Source organism: Podarcis raffonei, chromosome 14, assembly GCF_027172205.1.
Source record: "Podarcis raffonei isolate rPodRaf1 chromosome 14, rPodRaf1.pri, whole genome shotgun sequence".
NCBI classification, from domain to species: Eukaryota; Metazoa; Chordata; class Lepidosauria; order Squamata; family Lacertidae; genus Podarcis; species Podarcis raffonei.
The window spans coordinates 38,587,789-38,611,450 of NC_070615.1; the positions used below are offsets into that span (position 1 = coordinate 38,587,789).

Here is a 23,662-nt window from a genome sequence, read left to right on the forward strand (position 1 = left end):
TAGTGAGCAGTTGGTAGATTTATTAAACAGTTAGAATCTTCTTTTCTTTTTTACAAAAACACATAGCACCAAGTGCAATTGATCATTCCAACCTAAAGGGAAGTGTCTGGGTAGAGCATCTTGAAAATTAAGCAGCAAATCTTTAGGATGCCAGCTGGAGACAAACTGTATCCTGCATTTGCAAACTTCAGTGGCGAAGAAACTGCTGTTTACCACCTGGGCAATGTGAACATAAGCCGGACAGAAAGCAACAATGGCAAAGTGTACAGGAAAAACCAGGCCGATGCCCCCCGCAGAGAAGGTGAAAGAGGGTGGGGTGGGGAGAAAAGGCTTCTTCCACTAAACTCTGTGCAAAAATCTCCAGTCGATCACAAGTTTAACAGTAGTCGTTACTGTACTAACTGTGGCACTGTTCACATTTTAAATGCATCATTAGGCTGCCCCTGCTAGAGAGGGAGTGCATTTTTTTGTACAAAGTCTTAAAATGCACAGCGTCTGGATTTTATCTTAGACTCTCTTGTTCCTCGGATGTAGTGCAGTCATTTGCCAGGGCCTTCGCCTTGTCGCCCCGGGAATCTTCAGGGCTTTCTGGGTTTGGAAGCATGCTCTCTTCTGGCTGTTTCGAATCACCTTGCCCAGCAGGGGGAGCTGCAGTAGGCCTCTGCTCTGCCCTCTCCAGATCATCGATGTGACTCACCGAGCTGGTCTCACTGAACCCATCTGAGTTCCTCAAGGACCTTCTAAACAGCTTTTGTCCTGGGGCAAAACATACACACTCAAATTAGCACTACGCAGCGACAGCAAGGTCTGAAATGCTGCCTGCCTGTTTCCACAGTTGGGAATTTATGGATGGAAAACCAAGCCAGTTCATAAGGTTGATTGGGCATCAGTGGTAGATATTTATTTATATATTTCATAAAAATGTTATGCTGTTTGTTAAAAAAAATATCCTCAAAGCGGTTTACAAAGAGTAAATAAAATTATCAGTAAAAACAACTATTAAAAACATTCAGAATAAAACAAAATAAAATCTGCAGCAAACTAAAAGCAGATTGTGTCAATAGGCAGGGAGTTCCAAAGCTTAAGTGCTGCTCCATCATAAAAGACTGATTCCTTACAAATATGGAACGAGTATTACGTGGCACCTGTCACACTGCTAGTTGCACAGATCAAAGTGATCAAGTGGGCATATAGGAGGTAAGGTGATCTTGCAGACAGATATGCCCTGGGCATATTTGTGATTCTGGGCACGTACAGCAAAAAAGAGAGAGAAAACGATGGAAGCAGGAACAGGAATCAGCATTCTGAGCTTATAAAACATTGTCCCATTTGTCCTAATGGAATGGCTTCTACTGGGACCTTCTTCTAAGCAAGACACTATTGGTTCTCACCAACGGTTCACACTGGTTCTCACCAACGGTGAAACTCTCCAGCAGCTTCTCTGAAACACGACGGAAGGGAAGACTTACCAGGGAACCTCTGCTTTGCACGGCTTGATGTGGGAGTGGGAGGTGGGGTGTTCCCAGTGCCCTGCACTTTGGAGACGTACGTGGGCTCTGTAGATTCTAAAGAACCTGGCAAAGGGAAGAGGGTTTGGTTAGTGGCCCCTCAGATCATACCTGAAAACTAGGTTTAACGTGCCAAATTAGAGGATGGTATTTATAATCTGATCCTATTTAGTTGAACTTTATTGTGCCAAAGGCACTTCTGTCTCATAACCTTCCATTTAGATTTCAACACAACAACATTCCAAAGCAAACCACGAGTGGAAAGTTGCTGCTGCCGAGTCTTCTGAGCACGGTGGTACATTAGATGCTACTTCTGCAATATAGCATCTTCCCTGGAGCTCTTCAGATGCTCCAAGTGAAGCTATCTGCAAAGTTCTGAATGGCCCTCCCAGTCTTTTCCAGAGCCTGGGAGTTTGAGAACACTCCCAGTTCTCAATATGGAAGGGCTGAGTCACAGTTTTTCCACGTGGGGTTGAGAAGTTTTAGGAAGAGAGGAACATATGCAAAATATTCTATGTGCTATTAGAGTCCTACTGAATCTGGCTTAACATCCATCTACTCCACCATCCTGCCTCCTACAAGGACCAATCTGATGCCACTGGAATTCCCCAAGCAGGGTACGAAGGGAATAGCCCTCTTCCTATGCCTGTTCCCCATCAAGTGGTATCCCCAAGGTACACTGCCCCTAAACTTGGAAGTTCTATTCAGTTATCACAGCTAACAAGAACATAACAAAAGCCAGGCTGAATCAGACCAAAGGTCCAACTAGTCCACTGTACTGCCTGTAACAGTGGCTAACCAGAAGCTTCTGGAAGGGTGTCACCATCAGGGCATAAAGGCAGAAGCAGAGAAACCAGGACAGGAACAGCATCCATAACCACCCTCCTTCAAAACCACCACAGCTGCACATAATAAATAATAATAATAATAATAATAATAATTTATACCCCACCCATCTGGGCGGCTTCCAAAAAAATATTAAAATACTGTAATACATCAAACATTAAAAGCTTCCCTAAACAGGGCTGTCTTCATACACTTTGAAGGGCCTACTAATTCATTGCTCCCGCGAGTTGCTAACGTTGGTTCAACCGCCCAAATCATTGGTATAATCAAGTTTCACCCCACCTGCTGTTAGGTTAAATGTTCTTCCCTTTGGTGAAGCATGAAATGGAGAAAACCAGTTGAGCACAGAGCCTACTACAGGAATCTGTCGGAGCAGCCCCTGGGAAAACAAACAGGGTTGGGGAAAAGATCAGTGTGTTGCCAAGAAACAGGATGCAGCGTGGTTGCAGCTGCTGCTGCTGGGAAATGGCTTAACTCTGGGCACTCACCTCTTCAAGGAGTCTTTCCTCATTTGCTTTCTGCAGCTGAACCTGCGCTTCCTGTATGCCTTTCCGTACAACTTCAGTCATGTTTTCCAGCAGCTGATTAGAAATTGAACAGCACACGTTATTAGCATTTCTTGTATTCCTGATCCGGTATGGTGTTGCTAGTGCATTACCTCCAATGTAGGAGTACCACGAATCATGGATGACTGCCAATATTGACTTGAGAGAGCTAGCTGAGCTTACAAAGGGTAAAAAAACTGGTGCATGCACAGCTGTTTTGCAGGCACTAATAGGACTGGGCCTTCTTTCCCCTTCTGCCACTTTCAAACAGTCAACCCCATTGCATTGCAGGGGGTTGGTCTAGATGACCCTTGGGTCCCTTCCAACTCTAAGATTCTATGAAAGCTTCTTTAAGGTGCTTGCCACTGTTCACAGATCGATCAGTGGCCAGGTTTGCACAGCATGGCAAGTGAAGAACAAACCTTGGCTACAGCTCGTCCCAGTTTGGATGACATGCTATGCCAATTGTTGGCTTAGCTCAGCACAGCGTAGCACTAAAAAGAAACCAGGAAGTGGTTCCATGTTACTCTCCAGCAGCAAGCCGCTCAGTGTGTTAATAGTCTCTGGATTTGCTATTGATGACAGCTGGAAAGGAAGCAAGCTGTAACCAGAAGCTGTGGGGTAGTTCATTATTCCCCCCCCCCCCCGGAAATAAAATCCATTCATTAATTACTTGCTGCCCTCCAGAAAGTTAACCACCCTGGAATTAAAATGGAACTATCATGAGCTATTTAAGTGATTTATTTATCTGGATTAAAAAAAACTGAGAAGGGAGCTGCAATGGTCAATTTAATTAAGATGCTGCAGCTGGGAGGGGAGGCAATTCCTAAGCCAGTAGTTATTGCTTTGCTCATGAATCAGTTCTTATATGCTTAACACCTTGTGATAATCCAAATGTTAGCAATTTATGATGTGGCACATTGAATAAAGGAACACACACACACACACACACACACACACACACATACAGTGTTATGGGAAAGAAGTCAAGTAAGTGCCAATGTTGTACGTGTCATTTTTGTGGTGACAGACTAGCATAGCTTCTAGAGGGAGAATACATTTATCATTAAGGGGCCTATAGGAAAACTAAGCACAGGGCAATCAGTATGACCAAGAAGAGGTCTGCTCATTATGCTGCTACTCTGCAGTCTTGTACGGTTAGTACATACCCTTGAATTCTCTTCGATTTCTCGGCCTGTCGCCGCAATAGTTTCAATCAGCTCAGAAACATCAAGGTCCTCAGTGACCATTCCAATATAAATACAATTTTTCTCCCCTCCAAATTCTGGACCTGAGAAGTGGGGGAAAGAGGTAGAATGAGGTTCGCAACACTTTAGAAATTGTAAACATGCTTGTTTTAAATAGGTGTCAAACTTATTTTTAAAGAGAAGTTTAGGGCCCCTGGATTCAGGGTAAGCCACAGCCCTTCCCCATCAAAAGTGCTTCTCTCTTCCACTCTTAATCCCTTTTTGAAAATTCCAAATTCTGGAGAATTTTAAAATTTTGTGACTAGAACAATTAAAAGTGACCAAAGGAAGCTAAATATAAAAATGCAAAATTCCTCTGTTTGGTAGAGAAACCAGTATTATTGAATTGTTACAGGGGATTACACACACACATGGATACCTAGACTTCACCATCATTTCACTGCCCCATTGAATAGTTTCAGAAGTAGTTTATTACCTAAGGAAAACAACAGATCTGATTCCAGCTCATTTAGTTTTTTCAATAGTTCGTTGTTAATCTTCTCCACTTCTTTCTCCTGTTTGTCTTCATTCTGCCCTTCGTACCTTTCAAAACCAATTCAGATGGACTATTTATGGTAGTGGTAGAGTTTTGCAATAAAAATTGTAAAATCCTATCTTGCTGTCCAAGAACAGTTTGCAGAAATTTTGCCTTGATTATTCATTGTACACCATGCCAACATTACTGAAAATTTTCAGTCACACCGTCATTCGTGCTTTGCGCAAATTTGCTCCAGAAGTATGCATGTAGTCTGTTTAACCTGAGCAGTCCTAAACCCTATGAGTACATTGGAAAAATAAAAAGACACTTCGAAAATACCAAAGTAGGAAACCATGATCAAATATGTTTTACGTTATGCAAATATTAAAATGGTAGTATATGGTAACAACTCGGAGGAGGAAGAAAATATCCACTAAAGTGGAATGGTGGCAGATTCAGCACAAAGAAAAGGAAATACTGCTTTCCACTGAATTTGCTGCTGAAAGATTTGGCGAGACAGCCACTAGCTCAGATGGCTTGAAAAGGGGGCTAGACAAATTCATGGAGGATATGCCTCTCAATGGCTACTGGGTGAACCAATGAGCAAATCACACAGCCAAACTCTTCTGGAAACAGGAAGAACTGGTTGCTCCTGAGCTCAGTTTGGAAGCTTGTCTAAAAAGGGGCACACATGGATCCACAGCAGCCTCACTGCTGAAGATCTATACATCTAAATGCAGCCTAGAGCTCTCAAAGAGCCTTGAGGAAGTCTGTGCAGAGCAGCCACTCACCTTACCACTCCAAGGCCTGGCCAGCTGAAGTCTTCAACATAGGCGAGACCTACAGTTCTTTTCACTTCCTGCTCAAACTCATCCCTGAGTTGCAGTGTGCACGTCAGCACCGGGACCTTCAGTTTAAGGCAGTCCACCAACTGGTCAACGTCTTGCACTTCAGTTCCTAAAACTGAAACGCTTGGTCGATTAGCATGTTCTATGGTAAACACAGAGGCCAGCAGTACTGTTCGGAAATGGTGTTTAACCCTAGTTAAACTTTCATAAACGTGATTCCCCTACATACTGGCGAGGGTGTGGGGACAGGATTCCTCTTAGTGGTAGCACGTATGATTATACCCACATTCTGGAAGGATTAGAAGGCGCACACTTAAATGCTTGGTACAAGAGAGTATGGTGTATTGCCCTTATGGAAAAACCGACCCACAAATTAAGGTTGGCAAGAGGAATGAAGCACAAAGACACTTTTGCAGGAGAATGCCGGTGTCAGAAGTTTTGTGCTGCCAAGCTGGCGTAGATAAAACTCCGGGCTCACTGCCAGGTACAATCTCTTTGATTTATTGACAAAGTTCAAAAGTACATCTCCAGTGCTTCAAATCATGTCCGACCCTGTTGGCACAGTTGCCGTGTCTGATTTCTTTTTACTTTTTTTTGCCCAACATGCAAGTCTGTGGAAACCACGCCTCTGACTTCCTCTGTTTACAGAATGACTGGTTCCGGGCTCATCCTCCCCGCTCCCTGCCTCTGGCTTGCTGTCAGACGACAGACTACTAATGATCTCTTTCGGCTCTCTATAAGTGCTGGTTTCTCCCCTTAGATCTTTCCCCGTTTGCCTCTCCCTGACAGCTGGGGATTAACTTTGCTCACAAATTCTCCAGAAAACCAAAGGACCAGTTCCAAAAGTGTTTTACAGATACATACTGTTATAAGGTGATGTCTCAAACTTGTGGATCAAAAGTGTTTTACAAATACATACTGTTATAAGGTGATGTCTCAAAGCAGAGACATCACCTTGCTGACAAAGGTCCATATAGTTAAAGCTATGGTTTTCCCAGTAGTGATGTATGGAAGTGAGAGCTGGACCACCAAGAAGGTTGATCGCTGAAGAATTGATGCTTTTGAATTATGGTGCTGGAGGAGACTCTTGAGAGTCCCATGGACTGCAAGAAGATCAAACCTCTCCATTCTGAAGGAAATCAGCCCTGAGTGCTCACTGGAAGGACAAATCCTGAAGCTGAGGCTCCAATACTTTGGCCAACTCAAGAGAAGAGAAGACTCCCTGGAAAAGACCCTGATGTTGGGAAAGATTGAGGGCACAAGGAGAAGAGGACGACAGAGGACGAGATGGTTGGACAGTGTTCTCAAAGCTACTACCATGAGTTTGACCAAACTGCAGGAGGCACTGGAAGACAGGAGTGCCTTGACGTGCTCTGGTCCATGGGGTCACCAAGAATCGGACACAACTAAATGACTAAATAACAACAACTGTTATAAGTTGTGGTGTACGTACAGGAATACAGGTTTTCATAATGTATTTTAGTGGGGTCTCCAGGGAGTTTTAAAGAGTAACAATTTTAATAGAAATAAAGAGAAAAGGGATAATTTCACTCATATGTGGTGGTGGTGTTTTAGGTAGCTTAGCTAAGACCAATGTTAGAAATTGAGGTATGAAAGCTAGGAGCTAAATAGCACCTTAATTCTAGGTTATGGGCACAACAATGGAATGTCTAGGCGTGCTTTTTTATAACAAGAATACAAAGCTGAAAATGAAAGAACTGTAGCTAAAATATTAAGTTCATTCTTCACACGGTCTAGTCCTTCCCCTGCCCACCCCCCTAATATTCTTTAGAGGGTCTCTTCTCCAGTCTTCAGAGAGTAGGTGGAAGTGGGGAGGCAGAAAAAGGTCCTCTTTTCCTTCCACTCTGCAGTTTTAAACTGAAATCTTAGGCACAATACTGTGCCCAGAGCTCAGAAACTGCCCGCGCTAATGAAATTCCCTGTTACAAAATGTGCCTAGAATAGGAGTTTTGAACACTGGCTAAAACTCAAAGCTGGGTATGACCCAAATAACATACAGGCTACAACTGATGCGAGATCACTGACATTTGGGTCCTTCTGGACCCAGATGAGGGTAGAACGGGGGCGTAACAGAGTGGGGGGCACTTAGGGGTACTCTGCCAATGCACACAGAGGTCAAGAACGGAACCCCCCTGTGAAATGGTCACTGCCTGTATATGGATTGCAAGAACCCGCCCCTCAAAATATTTAGTCAAATGCGTCCGGTTACCTGCGGAAGTCATTAATGGGCTAAAACGCACACAAGCGCCTTCATCCTCCAGTTCTACCAAGTCAACTCCACTGGCAGGCACCAACTGAGACAACTGCTCTCCCAGCTGATGAGACAAAGCAAGATTAAAGGGGTGTTATTGATCACCCATTACTCATAACTCATTTACTCCTCCCCTTTTTCTCTCTTATCTATCTATGTACTACTCCCAGTCAGTCCCCCATTTTTGTTCCACATTGCTTAGTTTCTGTTGTGGTTTTTGCTCAGCTCAAGGAGTCTTAGCCATCTTCCCAGCCTCAGAATAGCAGGTGTGTGTGTGTGTGTGTGTGTGTGTGTGTGTGTGTGTCTGTCTGTCTGTCTGTCTGTCTTTCCAGCAACTGCAAAGCAATCCCCACCCTTTCTGCATCCCTGGAGTTATAAGGAAGGCTGGGGTAGTTTGGCTGCTGCATTGTTAAAGCAATCAGAATGCCTTGGCCATGCAGTCTGCTAGCCTTTCTTACTCCAGAAGCAAAGAGGTGGAGGCGGGCAGCAGTGTTCCTTGGCTGCTGCTTGGTCATGGAAAGTTGTGGGTCAGAAGGATGGGCAAGCTCTGTGCCTCCTTTTCCCATGAGAAAGATAGGCAGAGCTTCCTTGGTCCCAGCTTAGCTTTTTTTAAATACATACATACATACATACATACATACATACATACATACATACATAATAAAAAAGCAAATAATGTTACAGCAGCTAGAAAAACCCAATAGGAGGGTATTTTACATACATGAAAATATAACAAAATATAACAAAAAACACTAGGCACTGCCTTATGTTTAATCTTCTGTTTCAATATAAATCAGCTCTAAGGCTCAGCTCTAATTCCCCAGGGTCAAAGAGACCATGCCCTTGGTTCCACCTGGGAGCATACCATGCAGGGTTCCAATTCAGCAGATGTGCCTTGAAAGCCACACCACCAAAAGGGAAGGAAGAGGCAACCGCAACGTTCTGCTTGGCTACTGAGGCCAGTCCCAAATTGTGGGCCTCTCTGCTCATGGTAACGTACATGGGATTCCCATCCAAGTAACGCATGAGCCTCCAGATCTGCTAAGCTTCTGCAAGTGCTGCTGCATCATGCTTTGGTCTGTCCCCCGAGTTTCTGCCGTAGGAATCTTGACCATCAACCATCTTCTCTCTAAAAGCCTGTTCGGAATCAGGCTGCTTGTGCATGCAACTGGGGGAAAAAGGCTTAGCTATTCTGAGCCCCACCCCCAAGTTCAGAAAGCTGACCAGGTGGAATGTACCGCTCCCAACAGCAGCGTGACCCATGGGGAAGATTAACACAATAATTGAGGGCACAGAAAATGAGCCTGTAAGCTGCTATGGGCACAGCTCTTTTTTAAAAATAAGCATATAAGTAAACTCAATCAATCAAGGTCAGGTCACCAAGAGCTGCCTCCATGTCTATGCTCTGTTGTAACACTATAGACCAGGCATAGGCAAACTCGCCCCTCCAGATGTTTTTGGCCTACAACTCCCATGATCCCTAGCTAGCAGGACCAGTGGTCAGGGATGACAGGAACTGTAGTCCCAAAACATCTGGAGAGCCGAGTTTGCCTATGCCTGCTATAGAGTGTACAGGGTTGGATGTTGCTTTTGGGACAATATAGCAGCTGTTCCTGCACTGAATCAGTAAATTTTAGAACCCACTCAAGCCATTCAAATGAAATGCTTGTCAGACGAAAGACCTGATGCAAGCAGCATGTATTGGGATTGTTTTCCTCTGCACAAAGGGGTCAGTGATTATACTTAAAATGTTTGATTGACCGATGTCTGGCATGCCTATGAAGAGATAAGGAAGAATACTTACCCACTGATTAAAAGTATCACAAATGTATCTCTCATTGCCAGTAATTGTATGTGTTTGGGCAGAATGTAACATATGATCTGAATTCAAAGAAAAAGGGAAACTGAATTTCCTGGGTTAAAAACATTTTGACAGATGCTAAAGAATAATTCATTCATCCTACTTTTCTCCCTTGAACTGATACAGAAGTGAACATTCATATCTTCAAATTTAAATAATGCACTTTTTGGACATGGAACCAAGAACTTAAGTTTGGAAGGTTTAGGTTTTGAAGCACAACAAGCACAACTTTGATGCACTGGTTGTAACAAATGCTTGACCTGAGTCTGATCTGAAACCACACATGATCTAAATTTACAAGAGACTTATGGCAGCTTTGAATGTGAAAATGTGACAGGAATTGTCCACAGGAATAATGCATGAGATTGGGGAGAGCTCTGACATTTATGGGCTGTAACCAGCCAAGTCATACTCAGAGTAGGCCCACTGAAATTATGGCCAATTCATTTTTAATAGGTCTACTCTGAGTATGACTAAAACTGGGTACAGGTTGCACGTATTAGTTGCCCCAACTAGTTTTCCTTTATTTTCTGTAGCAAAAAGTGACCCTGTGTGTTTTCAAACCATATCTTAAGAATTACCTCTTAACTGTTTCTACAGTAAATTGCATTTTCATTCCTTTTTATGCTCCAGAGCCAAAATTCTCTGTAATGCATGTAAAAATGCTGTGCTTGAAGCTTACCATTAGAAAAAGAAGACAACCACCCGCTTTAATTTTGCATATTAGAAAGGAAACACCAACAGGATACAAGTTGCCAAATATTTGCCCTAGGAAGACAGTTGCATTTATTTGAACTTTTAGCAAGTGATTAAATGACACGGATCTGCTATTGTTACAGTTGTATCCTGCCTTTGAAGTGCCCTCCAGACTGTCAGTATTTTGTGGGAGGGATTCAAATCCAAATCAGAAATGTAGGGTTGTTCCCAATAGTAGTTATTCTCAGAGCAGTTCTTCTCATTGAAATTAATGAGCAAGGCATACATATTTAGGTCTATTAATTTCAGTGGGTGTACTCTGAATTAAACTTAGTTGGATACAACTGTTGGGTCCGCAGAATTAAAGTGGATTCAACAACAAATCTGCTTTTTTTAAAAAACCAGACTTTTATGGTAGGGAAACAGTCCTCTTTTCAAAGCTGCAGCCTCTGCAGCACCTTTGAAGAAAAGCTGGGGCGGGGAGGGGGGGAAGAGTAATAGAATTGTAGAGTTGGAAGGGACCCCAAGGCTCATCAAGTCCAACCCCCCTGCATTTCAGGAGTCTCAGTTAAAGCATCCATGACAGATGGCCATCCAGCCTCTGCTTAAAAACTTCCAAGGAAGGAGACTATTGTGGGGGGAAATACAGATGACTAAACTTCAAAAATAGGGACTTAAGTTCAATACTGATGTTAACACCCCTCCAACAAAATGAAAGAACTTGCGTTTGCTATTATTTTAGTCAAAACAGATCTCTTTTATAAGAATTCAAATTTCAAACGTCTGTGATTATAATGTATTTTCACTGAACTCTACTCACCTATAGCTGACAGTTCTGGGGAAAACTTAAATACCACCACAGGAGAGCTAAGTTCATCTTCAACCTTAGAAATGGGACATTCAGAAAAAAAATAAAAAATAAAACCCATGTTCCAAAATGTTGTGAGAGCATCTTAAGGCTGTGTACAGAAAATTAATTCTCTAGGGGCCATGTCATTACCACATCTGGCATTAGTGCTAACGTTCAAATTGCAAGAGAACCAAGATATCAGATTTGAAAGACAGCCTGCGTGGCATAGTGGTTTACAGGGTTGGACTAGGATCTGGGAGACCAGGGTTCAAGTCCCTGCTGAGCCATGGAACTCCCTGGGTGACCTGGGGCCAGTCACAGTCTCACAGCCTAACCTAACTCAAGAGGAGTTGTGAGGATAAAATCAGGACAAAGAGAATATGCCACCCTTGAGCTTCTTGGAAGAAAGTTAGGCTATAAATGTGATAAAGTAAAATATAAAAACCAAGGCTGCATTTTCCCAAGTGTAAGACCCACTGAATTCCCAAAGGTGGTAAAATACCTCCCACTTATGCCAGGTGTTATTATCCCAGACCCACAGCTCAGTTTATGCAGACAAGGAATCACAGAGTGTTTCAAACATACTCCTTTACACAACCGTCCAGATTCGTTAGAAGGCCTTGCCTGTTTGTGTTGGATTTTGTCTAAAATCTGTCACCAGAAGTGGATTTAGGGAAGCATGACCAGTTCAATTGCACTGGGTGTTGAGCCTCAGGTGCGCTGCAGGGGACGTTGCAACTATGATTTGCAATGGAGCATGAGAGGCGGGGAGGGGGCGCCAAATTTTGGCGTTGCACAGGGCACCGCTGAAATCTGAGACCTCAAGGTCTGCCACTGTTGTCACTGTACTATGTATACAACAAGACCACTTTTCCTAAGCTGAAACAGGAATGTGTCAAGAAGATAGGGCGGGTTATGGGCTTAATATAGTATTGCTATTGTTTTAAAAAAATTAAGGTGCAAAAGGAAAACTTACTGAGGTTTTAATAAAATCCTGATTCTTCAAGTTTTCCAACAGCCGTTGACTCTAAAAGAGTAGATGAAAGTTGGGAGCAGGCAAGAGATTAAACAAACAACAACTACATAAGCATTACAAAACTCATTAAATTCTTGATGGGTGTGTCAGCTCGATCAAGACTTAAGTTTGTAGTGGCAAGCCAGAATCAATCTAAGATGCAACTAGTCTTAGTAGTCCCTCCTTCATCTGTAAATGGAATAACAACAAATTTGCTCAACGAGTCCTTGTGAGGTTGAAATCAAGATCCTAAAGCACTTCACACTTTTTTAAAAATTGCAGCATAAAATGATAAACGGCAACATGAATTTGCCTTTAGCTGCTTTAATTTAAAAGCGCCTCAAGTCATCAACACCACCACTTCCCCCTGGTCGAAAGACAAGTAGGCTGCTCTTGCAGCCAACTATAAAAGCTTCCTAAATGACCCCTGTTGGGAAGCCTGAAAGCTGCAGCATGAAGATTTTCTAAGAATCAATTAAACTATTAAAAAGCAGAGCAATATTCAGAGTCTTCCGAGGATGATGCGTTCCTTAGCAACACAAACTGTTCACCTCTACTGGCTTTTGGTCAATTATTGCATACGCAAAGGGTGGTTTCTGAGGGCTCTGAGGAGGGCACCCCTTAAGTGCAGTAGCACCTTGCGTTACGTAGCCCTCTGGTTACGTAAACTTCAGGATGCGAACACAGCAAACCCGGAAGTATTTTTCTGGGTTTCACTACACATGCATGTGCAGAAGTGCTCTACCGCACTGCACGCATGCGCACAACAAGCCCCCCTGGTAGCAAAAATCTCAGGATCCAACTGGAGCTCCGGAACAGATCCCATCTGCAACCAGAGGTACCACTGTATTATGGATCATCATCATCATCATTAACATTTCTCAGCCACTTAATACAAAAGAAGGAGTTTCAAGTTGACTTGACAGAATAAATCAATGACAAGCAAACTGAAACCAGAAAAAATATATAAAACAAATGACAATACAAAATACGTAAGATGCTCATCCAGTGCTCATTAAAAAGGACAACGCGTATGCACCCAAGAACATGCAACTGTCATGAGTATAACTGGGAATAGCGCATCCCTTAAACAGTGATAACTTAATATACTGGTAAGGGTGCACATCATACACTAATGCCAGTGGGATAACAGGAGCACTTTCTCCAAGCAGCAAGAACAATACAGAGCAGGTGTCAGTCATCTTTGCCAGATGGATACTTAAAAAGACCACTTCCAAAACCAAGGAAAGGAGGAAAACAAAGAAGGCCTGATCAGGCTTTTTTTTTTTAACAGGTTTTAGAGATGTGGTGGGGAGGAGGCAGGGGAATGAAAATGACTCACCAAGCAACTAAAAACAATGAGGTATATGGACAACACTCGCCCCCACCTCCATCAGCTGGGGTTTTCCATCAGGGTTGACTCTTGGGGCTTTTGGGACAATATGCCTTAAGGGGGTCCCTCAGCCACCCTCTCCTCCTCCTTGGCACTGCCACCCCTGCCCAATCCCTTGCTCTTCCTCTTCTGGTCCCAGTCTGCCCCACTGCTCCACAAGGCAAGTGGAGGCTGCTGCTGCTGCTGCATGTTCTCTTTGGTCTTGGTGTCGCTTTCACATTTGGGGAAGGCAGATGAGCAGACAGCAAAGCAAGGAGGAGTGAGGCTGTAGCACAAGAGGCAGGGGGTGATGAGCAGCAGCCCCTCTGCCAAGGTTTAACAAGTGCCTGATTGTTCATTTATTAATCACGGCCCACCCACATCTCAAAGGTGCTGTACAGAATACAACAGCTAAGAGGCCGTTTAAAACAATACAGAAAATAGCACTAAAAGGAAAAAATCCTGCTGATGTCAGCCCTACTTCCTGACACCTTTTATGACAGGAAGCGCCTTGGGAAAACGCACAGCAGTGACTCACTGCAGCATGCAGGCCCATGATCAAAAGGGCAAGGCCCCAAGCACAGGAAGGCAGTGGCCAACGTCTTTCCGAACTGGTGACAAGATGTGTCAACTGTTTCACGCTCTCACCACCAGAGGGTTGGCAAACAATTAAACGAAGCCTGTAAAAGACTTCCTCTACTGGAAGCTCATATATAAGCACCATTTGCAGTTTGCCAATCAAGCCCTGCTCCACTGCACCACCTCTGTTTCTCCTTGGGAAAATGGAGAAGCTGTAGAGCATAAATGTTAGGTCAGCTGCCTCCTTCAAATAGTGAATCATTATATTACAAGACTCAGGTAAATTATGTGACGGATCTATGATTAGATTTCTGTGCTTGAATAAACTTACTTCAAAGCAGCTGTCAAAGACGCTAGTTTTGAATGGAGCAGCAGCATATGAAGATGGGTCTTTAAATATCTTTGTTTGCATCGTTTCCCCAATCTAAAGCCCTACTCCCCCCCCCCGCCCAAGTCTCTGTTATCTCCACTGGGAATTTTTCTTTAAACAAAAAACACTCAGCTGTATTTTCTTCCCACTGCCCTGCCCCCAAAGAGGGCCAATAGCTACTTGGAGGAATTCAGATTCAGGACAAAGGTGTATGCAGGGAAACTTAAAATCTCCTTTCCTAACATTGTTTCTCTGGCCAAAATCAGCCTTCACAGCTGTTTTGATGGATAATAAAATAAAATAAAAACACTTTGCGTGACCTATTTACAGGTATCCTGTGCTACATCTCACACACGCATATGACACACACAAATAACTCATCTCTTCTTTGGCTGGAGACTGAGAATGCAGTAACACCACTATATACATAAAACGAGAAATGCCAGCTCATCCATGGAGATGCACAAGAGCCAAAGCAATGCCCAACTTCTTACCAGCTGAGATGAATGTTTTATTCTTTCCACAATCCCATCGTGTCCAAGGTACTGCAAGGAGAGCCACAGAGGCAGAGCACGCAGCTTCTCAACTGCCTGGCTAGAGGTCAAGCCTGCAACCAAGGACTGTGAACAAAACAGAAACATATTTGCATTCATTACTTTTTGCTGGATTTGTTATTCCATCGTACGTGAAAAATTCAGGGTGAATGTAGGGGTTACCAGCCTTTTGGTGCTTTGGATCAAGCAGTGAGCATATATACAAAGAAACAAGCCTACCAAAGAAGGATCCTCATGTCTGTAGAGAGTCACCGCAGGCACTGCTGGAAGACCTAGCCAGGGCCCCAGAGTCAGGGTCATGCTGTCACATTTGGTTGCGGCCTGCAGAAAGGAAGGCAGAGTTATATTATTTGAGTGCAACTCAAAACAATGGAACCCTCAAGCCAAACTTCTAAAAGTGAGAGACCAGCCTAAAAAAACCTAAACGATCATGAAAATGACTGGCTCAACTTGGGGTGGGGATTAAACAAATTCAGAGGCCTGTTGGCATAAAAAAGTATTCAGGAGACACCTGAAAATTAGCAGTAAGGATGCCTCCTGGATATTTGCTGGAAGAGCAGTCCACTTTTGTGGAATTTGGCAACACTAAATGCCTGACTTCTAGCTGAAGACAGCTGGGCCTCTGAAACACAGAGGACATCCTCCAGATGATCTCAGTAATCAAGTTGGGATATAAGGGGGAAGGCAGTCTTTAAGGTATTTTGAATCCAAGTTCTTCAGGGCTTTGTATTTTAATATAAGAGTCCTGAACCTGGAGCATATGGGCAGCCACTGCAGATGCTTCAGCAGAGGTGTTGCATGCCGTTGGTTATCTCTCTTCACCAGTGGTCTAGCAGCTGGGGCTTCCAGGCCAAGGCAGCCTCACTTTGAAGTAGCTCAGAGCTGAAGTTACCAATGGAGAAATGGAGCTGCCTGTCATCAGTATATTGCTGTCAATACACTGACAACACCTGGACCAAAACTCCAAATGACTGCTGTCAATGGCCTCGTGTTGATGTTAAATAACACGGGGGACCAAAAAGAGGGCCCTGAAGGACCCCATAGCACAAGTTCAAGGGAGCCAAAAAGCACTAACCTAACGTTACTATCTGAACTTGACTATAGGTATGATGAAACCACTGCACCTCTAAAACCCATCTTGAACAGTCGGTTCAGGAGGATATCATGATCAATGGTATGAAAAGAGACAGAATAAATTCAGTCCCCAAACCAGCCCTAAACCCACACTGAAGAAAGCAGAAACATACCAGTACAGATGACGAGACATAACCCAAAGCTAAAGTAGCCAAATTCACCCTGAAAGAAACAAGAAAACTCAGTTTTAGATTACACTGGATATTCCTTCCCTTCTCTAAATGCTAACATTTCGCTTTAGTTTCATTTTAAATATTTTATGATTCTGTACTTAGGGAAGCTGTATGTGCATGTTTAATGCAAATGTTGTTGAAACAGGAATTTATTCCAAGATTCTGGATCTGAAAGAGACACTTAGTTTTAATCCAGTTAGTGGTTAAGGCAGGGGTTGGCAAGGTTTACCTTGACTAGGCCGGTTCACTCCAGCAGAGATCTCTCTGGGGGCTGGATTGCGCACGTGCATGAGCCCCCCCCCCCAATTTCTGGCATCTGCGTGATTTTCAGTGTCTGCGCATGTGCAGACGCAATGCCGTGCTGCACCAATTTAGCGCAGCACGTGGGGACTCGCCGAGCGGGCAGCTCGGTTCGGGGGTGGCTCATGGGCCAGTTAAATGACCCCCCTGGGCCACTTGTGGCCCATGGGCCTTAGGTTTCCTACCCCTGGGTTAAGGGCTAGATTTTAATGTTTCTGTCTGCCTACTTCATTTGTAACTTCATTCCAGTTTGTAAACCTGTCGCAGAAGAAGTGTCTGGCTTAGCACAAAGCAGTTTCCCGTGTCTCTGTTTTCCACAAAAACACAGCAACGAAATAGGCTTTTTGGAATGTCTTTATGAACCACGGGCCATGGGGGGGCGAGACAAAGCATGCTCAGTGGGCTGCAGTCTGGCAAACTCCTTTTCTTAGGGATGGCATTGCACATTGGCAATATAGGTAAAACCCTTCTTCTCAACAGAGGTAGCTCTTGTACAGCACTGTACTGTCCTTTAAAACTCTCCCTGAAACAGCTCCGTGAAAACCTGCTCATCAAAATCTCCACAATTTTTAAATCAATGGCTTTTTCCCTTTTTATAATCACTTCCCTTATTTTTAATTTAGGAGATTTTTAAAAGGGGATTGTATTTCAGGATGGGGAGTGACTAATGAAGAAGTAAGATGCAAAACCACGCACAAACCTGGCCATGCCATTTGTACACATGTTATTTACCTTCATGGGGATCTCATGCACAGTTAGTCAACTTAACATTACATTAAAATGCCACTGTACCCACCCTTCGACATGTAGCCACATGCCGTGCTGCTCACAGAGTTCTTTCAGTCGCCCAAGTTTGTCTGTGTGCCCTGCTCCTGGTGTACCTGCATCGAAAGGGAAGAACAACAATCCAAATGCAAAAAAGATTGGTCACTGTTGGCCGCAGCCACTTAACATGAACTTCTCCTAGGCACTTTGTTAGGCTCAGAATTCGTTGGAATTCCATTTCAACAAAGTAAAGTTTTATAGTAAGTAGTGCAGCGTTCAGTCTTTTCTATTTCCAATGCTCCTTTAGCAACAACTGCCCCAGGGCAGGCTTCCTGTGTTAAGGAATATTTGCCTCCCAGTCAATACTTGGTGGAGACGTGAGAGCATGGCTTCCCTTTCCAGCCAGCTGATGCGCTTGTCCTGCCTCAAGCTACACTCCAGTAGCCTTGTGGGGTTTTTTAACAGCACGGTGCCCAGAAATGGGGGCTTTATTTTGATAAGCATGTTTGCATGGAGGACTTCAACTGTCCAAGCAACTCAGTGACCACCTGAGCCCTAAATTTTGGGAAACCAAGATCCCCCACCTTCAGCAGGCATCTTTTTTTGTACCTAACATATGGGGGTGGGGAGAAAGGATTAGCCAGGGGTGTGGTCAACCAGCCCTATTGAGACTTGGTGTGTGGCTCAGCTGCGCCCAGAATCCAATTAATGCTGCAAGGAGAGGGAACAGAGTGGGAGCTTCTCCCCTTTGGAATATTCCTGGTGCTGTCATCTGGGCACTGGCTAGCACTCCCATGCCTGAGGCCTGTTTAACTCAGAGAAGCATAGGTTTCCCTACTCTTCCCTCCCTCTCTGCTGTGGGCACAATCCTAGCTCTCATTTAAAAGAAGAGAGGCTTCATAGTCAGGTTATTTAGTTAGTGAGTGAGTGAGTGAGTGAGTGTGGAGAAACATTCCATCATGGGAGCCCCCACCCGCAAACGTGAAGTGGAACAGCCCAGACACTGGCTTGCTACCTCCGTGAAAACTAAGACCAAGCCTGACAACTCAGATATAAAGCAGCCAGTTAACAGCATTCTACCTATAAATTAGAAATTTAAGGTTCTATTGGGAGTAGGCAAGAAAGTGCATGGGGGGCGGGGGCGGGGAAGTAGTAGTCAATTTTCATCTGCTAAAGATACCTACCAGCATTGGCCACTAGCAATATTGGTAGCTTTCCAGAGTCAATGTCCTCCTTAATCAATTTGTCCAGTAAAGCAACATCCTGCCACCAAGCAAAGGAGGGAACAATTATTTATGTACACAAATTTAACAAGGCCGTGTGCTGCTGCTTCTGCTCAAACTCACCATCTGATGCTGAGATCCAAACATGGTGTTACAAGGCACCCGGCACATGCAGGAAAGAGGCAAACCAAGCTGCAGAGGGAAGAGACAGAAGTTATACCCCTAATGTGATCTGAGCATTTCAGATTTCCATGTTTGTGTATGCTTTTGAAGAAGGCTAAGATGGGCTTATTCAGATCTGCTTATTCAGAGCCATGTTGCAACCATTCACTGTGATCTGCACTGTTTCTAAACACAGGTTAAGGTCACTAATTTATAAAGCCCTAAATGGCTGGGGGTCTAAATACTTGCCGGACCACCTTTCCCAGTAGGTGACAGTCTGGCCAGAGATACTGTTGCGGGGGTGGGTGGGGAAGGAGATGGTGGCCTAGCCATGGGCCTTATCCGTTGTGATGCCCTTTTTGTGGAATACCCAGCTGGCAACCTTTTTGATAGGGTTCAAAGCACTATTATGCTTCTCAACATGTAAACAAAAGTAAAGTTGAGAAATCTAAAGTGATGAAGTATAATGTGTGTGTAATTTAAGTGAGGAGGTATGCTGTGGCAGAATAGAGAAAACACAGGTTTAGCTTGCAACTTGAAAGGCCTCAATCTCACAGAGCTACTCTGTCATTTGGAAAAGAAAACTGCCACTGACGTTAACCATAAATGAGGTTTAAAAAGAACTGAAATGCAATGGACGCAACCTTGGTTCATACGTGGAAATCTGAGAGGACCACCTGGCACAGGTAAAGTGTGTCACAGCAGGGAGGTCATTAAGTTCTATGTATACGTATCTTGAGCAGGTAGGTAGCCGTGTTGGTCTTACGCAGTCGAAATAAAAAGTAAAAAAATAAAAAATTGTCCAGTAGCACCTTAGAGACCAACCAAGTTTGTTCTGGGTATAAGCTTTTGTGTGCATGCACACTTTTTCAGATACACTGGGCAATTTTTTAAAATATTTATTTATATCTTGAGCAGTGAGCCCCCAGTGGACTGCACAGCTCTTTTGGGCCAGATGTCTAATTTTACAAACTGAATTGAGCTCAGAAGCCATTGGTTTTTCCCATTTCCAGCATAAGCACCCTATACTGAGTGCTGATTGGCTCTTCCTTCTGACAGCTATGAAGCCATCCCACACTCCCCGCAAGCAGCCTCTAAGCATTTTTATTTGAAGGAACAACATAAAAAGTTTAAACTGATGAACACATGCCAAGCACCTTAATTAAAAATGAAACGAGAGCCTGCCTGAAAGAATTGGGGGCATCCACATTGGAGTCAGAGTCAACCAGGTGTCTCATTACACTACACTGGCTCCCATCAGTAGGTACAATGGCAAGCACCTTAACTTGGATAAGATATAGGCTGCAATTCTGCATCCAGTCAGGTGAGTTAAATCCCACTGAAGCCAAACTGTATGCAGGTTTGCGGTCATACTAGGTGGAATACAGAACATTCTATGTGAATGCAGGCAGGCAGGCTAAATAACCTTCAGAGTTCCCTCAGCTATAACATTCTGCAACAACAGGACATCAGAATAAAAAGATACCATCTGAATGTGAGTAAGAGAGACAAGTTTATTTCACAGATGCAAGGATATTTCAACAGAAAGTATAGATGCGTAATGAAACCAGCTAAGGGGACAACATGACAAAGAAAGTGTCACTTACAGATAAGACTCCAAAAGTTCCATTTTACCTGATTGCAAAGAGCTTGTCCCAAGCCTGCTCTGGCTGCAGAGCTAATGTATATAACAGGCTGCTTGTTATACAGCACGTTAAAGCCTTCAGTTGTATAGTCTTCGTAGCGAGAATGAATCACGAGTCTGCAGATTTTTAAAAGGCCCTCACGGTCATCTTCATGATAATACGCTGACCCATTTTCAAACCTGTTAAGAGAAATTATTCCGTAAGTATGAGCTTACAGAAAAGGCACCAGTTCACTTACCAAACATTACAATTATGCAGAAATGGAAGACACTTTCTACTCTGAATGCTCAAGGGGGGGGGGAGAGTTCTTGTCCTTTGACTTAAAATGAACAGAACAGTTGCATAAAAAGGTTCACTGATTTGTCCAGAATAAGATTCAAGTAAGCAGGGGGTCAGGAATCCATGGTCCTCCTAATGTTTTTGGACTGAAACCCCCATCATTCCTGACCATGCTAGCCAAGGCTGATGGAAGAGTCCAACTACCTCCGAACAGCTGCAGTTTCACACCGGAGAAGTAAGGTTTGTGCAGTCAATTAATACCCTGGCTGCCTCATACCTTCAAAACTGCCACTCCAACTGACTGTATCATTTTCATATATTTGGGATTATAACTCGGAACGTTTTTTGTTTTTTTTTACTGTAATGTTTATAATCAAGTCATTCATAATGCAGGATACCTGAAAAGTCTGCACAGCCACAGTGTTGTGTCAGAAAGGATCCTGGATGTGAGCTTTCTGAGCCTCTCTCTGTCCAACACAGAGATGTAAGCTGCCAGGCTGTGTCCTAAAAGAGCCATGTGACCCTGTTCTCCAACGTTCTGAAGCCTGCAAGCCAGAAACACATTAGAACGACCACCAATGTTGCAGAAATCACACGTCTCATTTTTGCTCAGCAAATCCTTCTGAAAACCTCCTGAAAATAGGTCATGCGTTGATTTCCCTGGAACTTGGGTTTAAGCCGTATTTGTATTTCAAATATTGATACTGTGAATATCCCAAAGAGATGTATGACAAAAATTTTAAAACTGGTACAATATTTAAAGCCAATAAAACAGCTCCCCTTGCATGTTCCTCTGCTGCTCTGTGAAAAGCTTTCTTTTTAGACAGGCATTTGGTTTTAAACTATCTTACTTGCTGTCCCTGTGGGGTTTTTTAAATGTTATTGGTTAATCTTTTATTGTATGCTAATGCTGCACTGCAAGATGCCTTGAACGTTTTATTGGAAAGGCAGGATGTAAGCAGCTGCCTGAACTGACCAGCAACAGCTCTCCAGGGTTCAGCAGCTGTGGCTCACGGACAGGTGGTTGTGGTGGAGGAGGCAGTGACATGCTCCCAGGGGCAGCAGTGGTGCCCCCTTTGGGAAAGGAAAGTCAGCAGCAGTGAGATCAGGGGAGCTCCACATTAGCAGCAGTGGCCGTCCAGTGCCTCTACACCTCCGCCATCATGAGCTACCCCTGGGTTTCGGACAGAAATATTCTCCAAACCTACTTGGAGATACCATGGGTAGAACCTGGTAACTTCTGCATGTAAAGCTTATGGTCTATCACTGAGCTGCAGCCATTTCCACAGAAAGAGCTATTTCCAGCAGAAATTTAGGCTTGCAGTCCACTTAGAATCTCTTTCCTGAAAGATTCAGATTGTTCATATTGTCATCAATTCAGCGTTCTGAAAGATACAGGCAATCTGAAGAAATGGGGCCACCAAAGCAGAAATTATTTCATGCTGCATGTAATTTCCCATTAATGATGTAATGAAGCAAAGCACGTATCTCTTTAAGAGAGAGCAGTCTGAAAAAATGAATCTAGTTTGCTTTATCTGAGTATCTATTATATCAGGAATATACAAAGCCTTTAATTAAGCGTGCTCTCTTGTGTTCCCTGGTATAAATAGGTTTAAATAAGTTATGAATTTAATAATAAAGGAAAACTTTGTTATTATTATTAATCCCAATATCTACGAGTGGAAAGTAAAACGGCCCCTAGCATCATTCCACAAACATTGACCGAAAGCTCAAGTAAGAGCTATAACAGGTAAGCTGCTCTTATGCAGCTGCTTGTTCCAAGAGGTCATACGTATGATGTAGCAGGTGGAGGAACATTACTGCATGTGCTTTCAGTTTTTCTCATGCGACACTCTAGCAGCAGGTGTAAGATAGCCACTCCTGCAAGCAGAACACCTTTGGATCCAAACCAACATGTACAATTGTTTACCGGTAAGACTGCAACGATTCCTCCTCCTCATCTCCATGCATAAGGTTCTGTACTAACTGGAGAATGCTCACCATGTCTTGTCCACTAAGGGGAGAAAAAGAAAGCAAAAATCAGGCCCTTTTGATGTACCAACGCATCACTATAGTTTTTTCGGTAATTTGTTGAGAGGCTTTTAATATTTTGTCTAGAAATGCACCGTGAACTCAAATAATAATGTAGATTATGATTTCTCTAGAAACACAACATAAATACATTCCAGGGACTTGGAAAAAGAAATTATCAACAGTTATTTTCCTCTACCCCTGACTCACTGTTAAAAAAACCACAAGGAGCACAATCCACTGAAGTCGTTTTATTTGTGCAATGCATTATTGGCAGGTTAGTTGAGCGAGTAAATGAAATGACTGATTTGAATAGTGTGCCAAAAGTACCAAAGTAAGAGACTGTCTGTTTTGCTGCTGCTGACAGGGGACTAGTCTCCTTGCTTATGCCACTCTGCCAATACAATCTACTGAATGAGAACACCCTGGTTAAGTGTATTCTTGGCAGCTTGTAGGCTAGATAAATGTGGCTGCCTTATACATACCAATGGTCCATTTGGTGAAATATTGTCTACCCTGATCTTCCAAGCAAGGTTTCTTCCCCAGCCCTAGTGCCTGAGATCTGGAAATGCCAGGAACGGAACCTGAGACCTTCTGTATGCATAGCATGGGAAGATAAAGGATACAATATAAAATCACGATTCATGATCATGTTACTCACCTGCCTTGAAGTGGTCCAGGAATATCTTTCCTTGTATACTTTTTTTCATTTTCTTCCTCCACTTTCCTAGTTTGAACATACCACAGTGAGATGTTTAAATCCTGCCCTTGGTTAAGCCACACAAAATTTCCACTACAACTTGATTTCAAAGGAAAAGCCATTCATTTTTTTAGTAGTTCAGTGGTTTCTAAAGTGCTGAACTTCATCTCTTCTAATGGGCTGTTAAAGGTTAAACGCCGACTGAATG

General features: G+C 43.4%; 1 protein-coding gene across 2 annotated transcripts in view; it reads right to left on the reverse strand.

Moving 5' to 3' along the window:
- The window catches only part of PDXDC1 (pyridoxal dependent decarboxylase domain containing 1), a 43,356-nt gene continuing 19,694 nt past the window's right edge, over positions 1–23,662 (reverse strand). For both annotated transcript variants that reach the window (XM_053364014.1, XM_053364013.1), the window contains exons 3-23: positions 23,416–23,481; positions 22,654–22,737; positions 21,122–21,268; positions 20,434–20,623; positions 18,760–18,828; positions 18,598–18,676; positions 17,445–17,529; positions 16,289–16,337; positions 15,261–15,362; positions 14,982–15,107; positions 12,128–12,178; positions 11,122–11,185; positions 9,549–9,625; positions 7,703–7,808; positions 5,416–5,587; positions 4,583–4,689; positions 4,069–4,190; positions 2,843–2,935; positions 2,637–2,733; positions 1,470–1,574; positions 1–756 (exon numbers count right to left, since the gene is read on the reverse strand). In XM_053364014.1, coding sequence (XP_053219989.1) covers positions 503–756; positions 1,470–1,574; positions 2,637–2,733; positions 2,843–2,935; positions 4,069–4,190; positions 4,583–4,689; positions 5,416–5,587; positions 7,703–7,808; positions 9,549–9,625; positions 11,122–11,185; positions 12,128–12,178; positions 14,982–15,107; positions 15,261–15,362; positions 16,289–16,337; positions 17,445–17,529; positions 18,598–18,676; positions 18,760–18,828; positions 20,434–20,623; positions 21,122–21,268; positions 22,654–22,737; positions 23,416–23,481 — 2,245 coding nt within the window. In that variant the 3' untranslated portion in view covers positions 1–502. The remainder of the gene's footprint in view (positions 757–1,469; positions 1,575–2,636; positions 2,734–2,842; positions 2,936–4,068; positions 4,191–4,582; positions 4,690–5,415; positions 5,588–7,702; positions 7,809–9,548; positions 9,626–11,121; positions 11,186–12,127; positions 12,179–14,981; positions 15,108–15,260; positions 15,363–16,288; positions 16,338–17,444; positions 17,530–18,597; positions 18,677–18,759; positions 18,829–20,433; positions 20,624–21,121; positions 21,269–22,653; positions 22,738–23,415; positions 23,482–23,662) is intronic.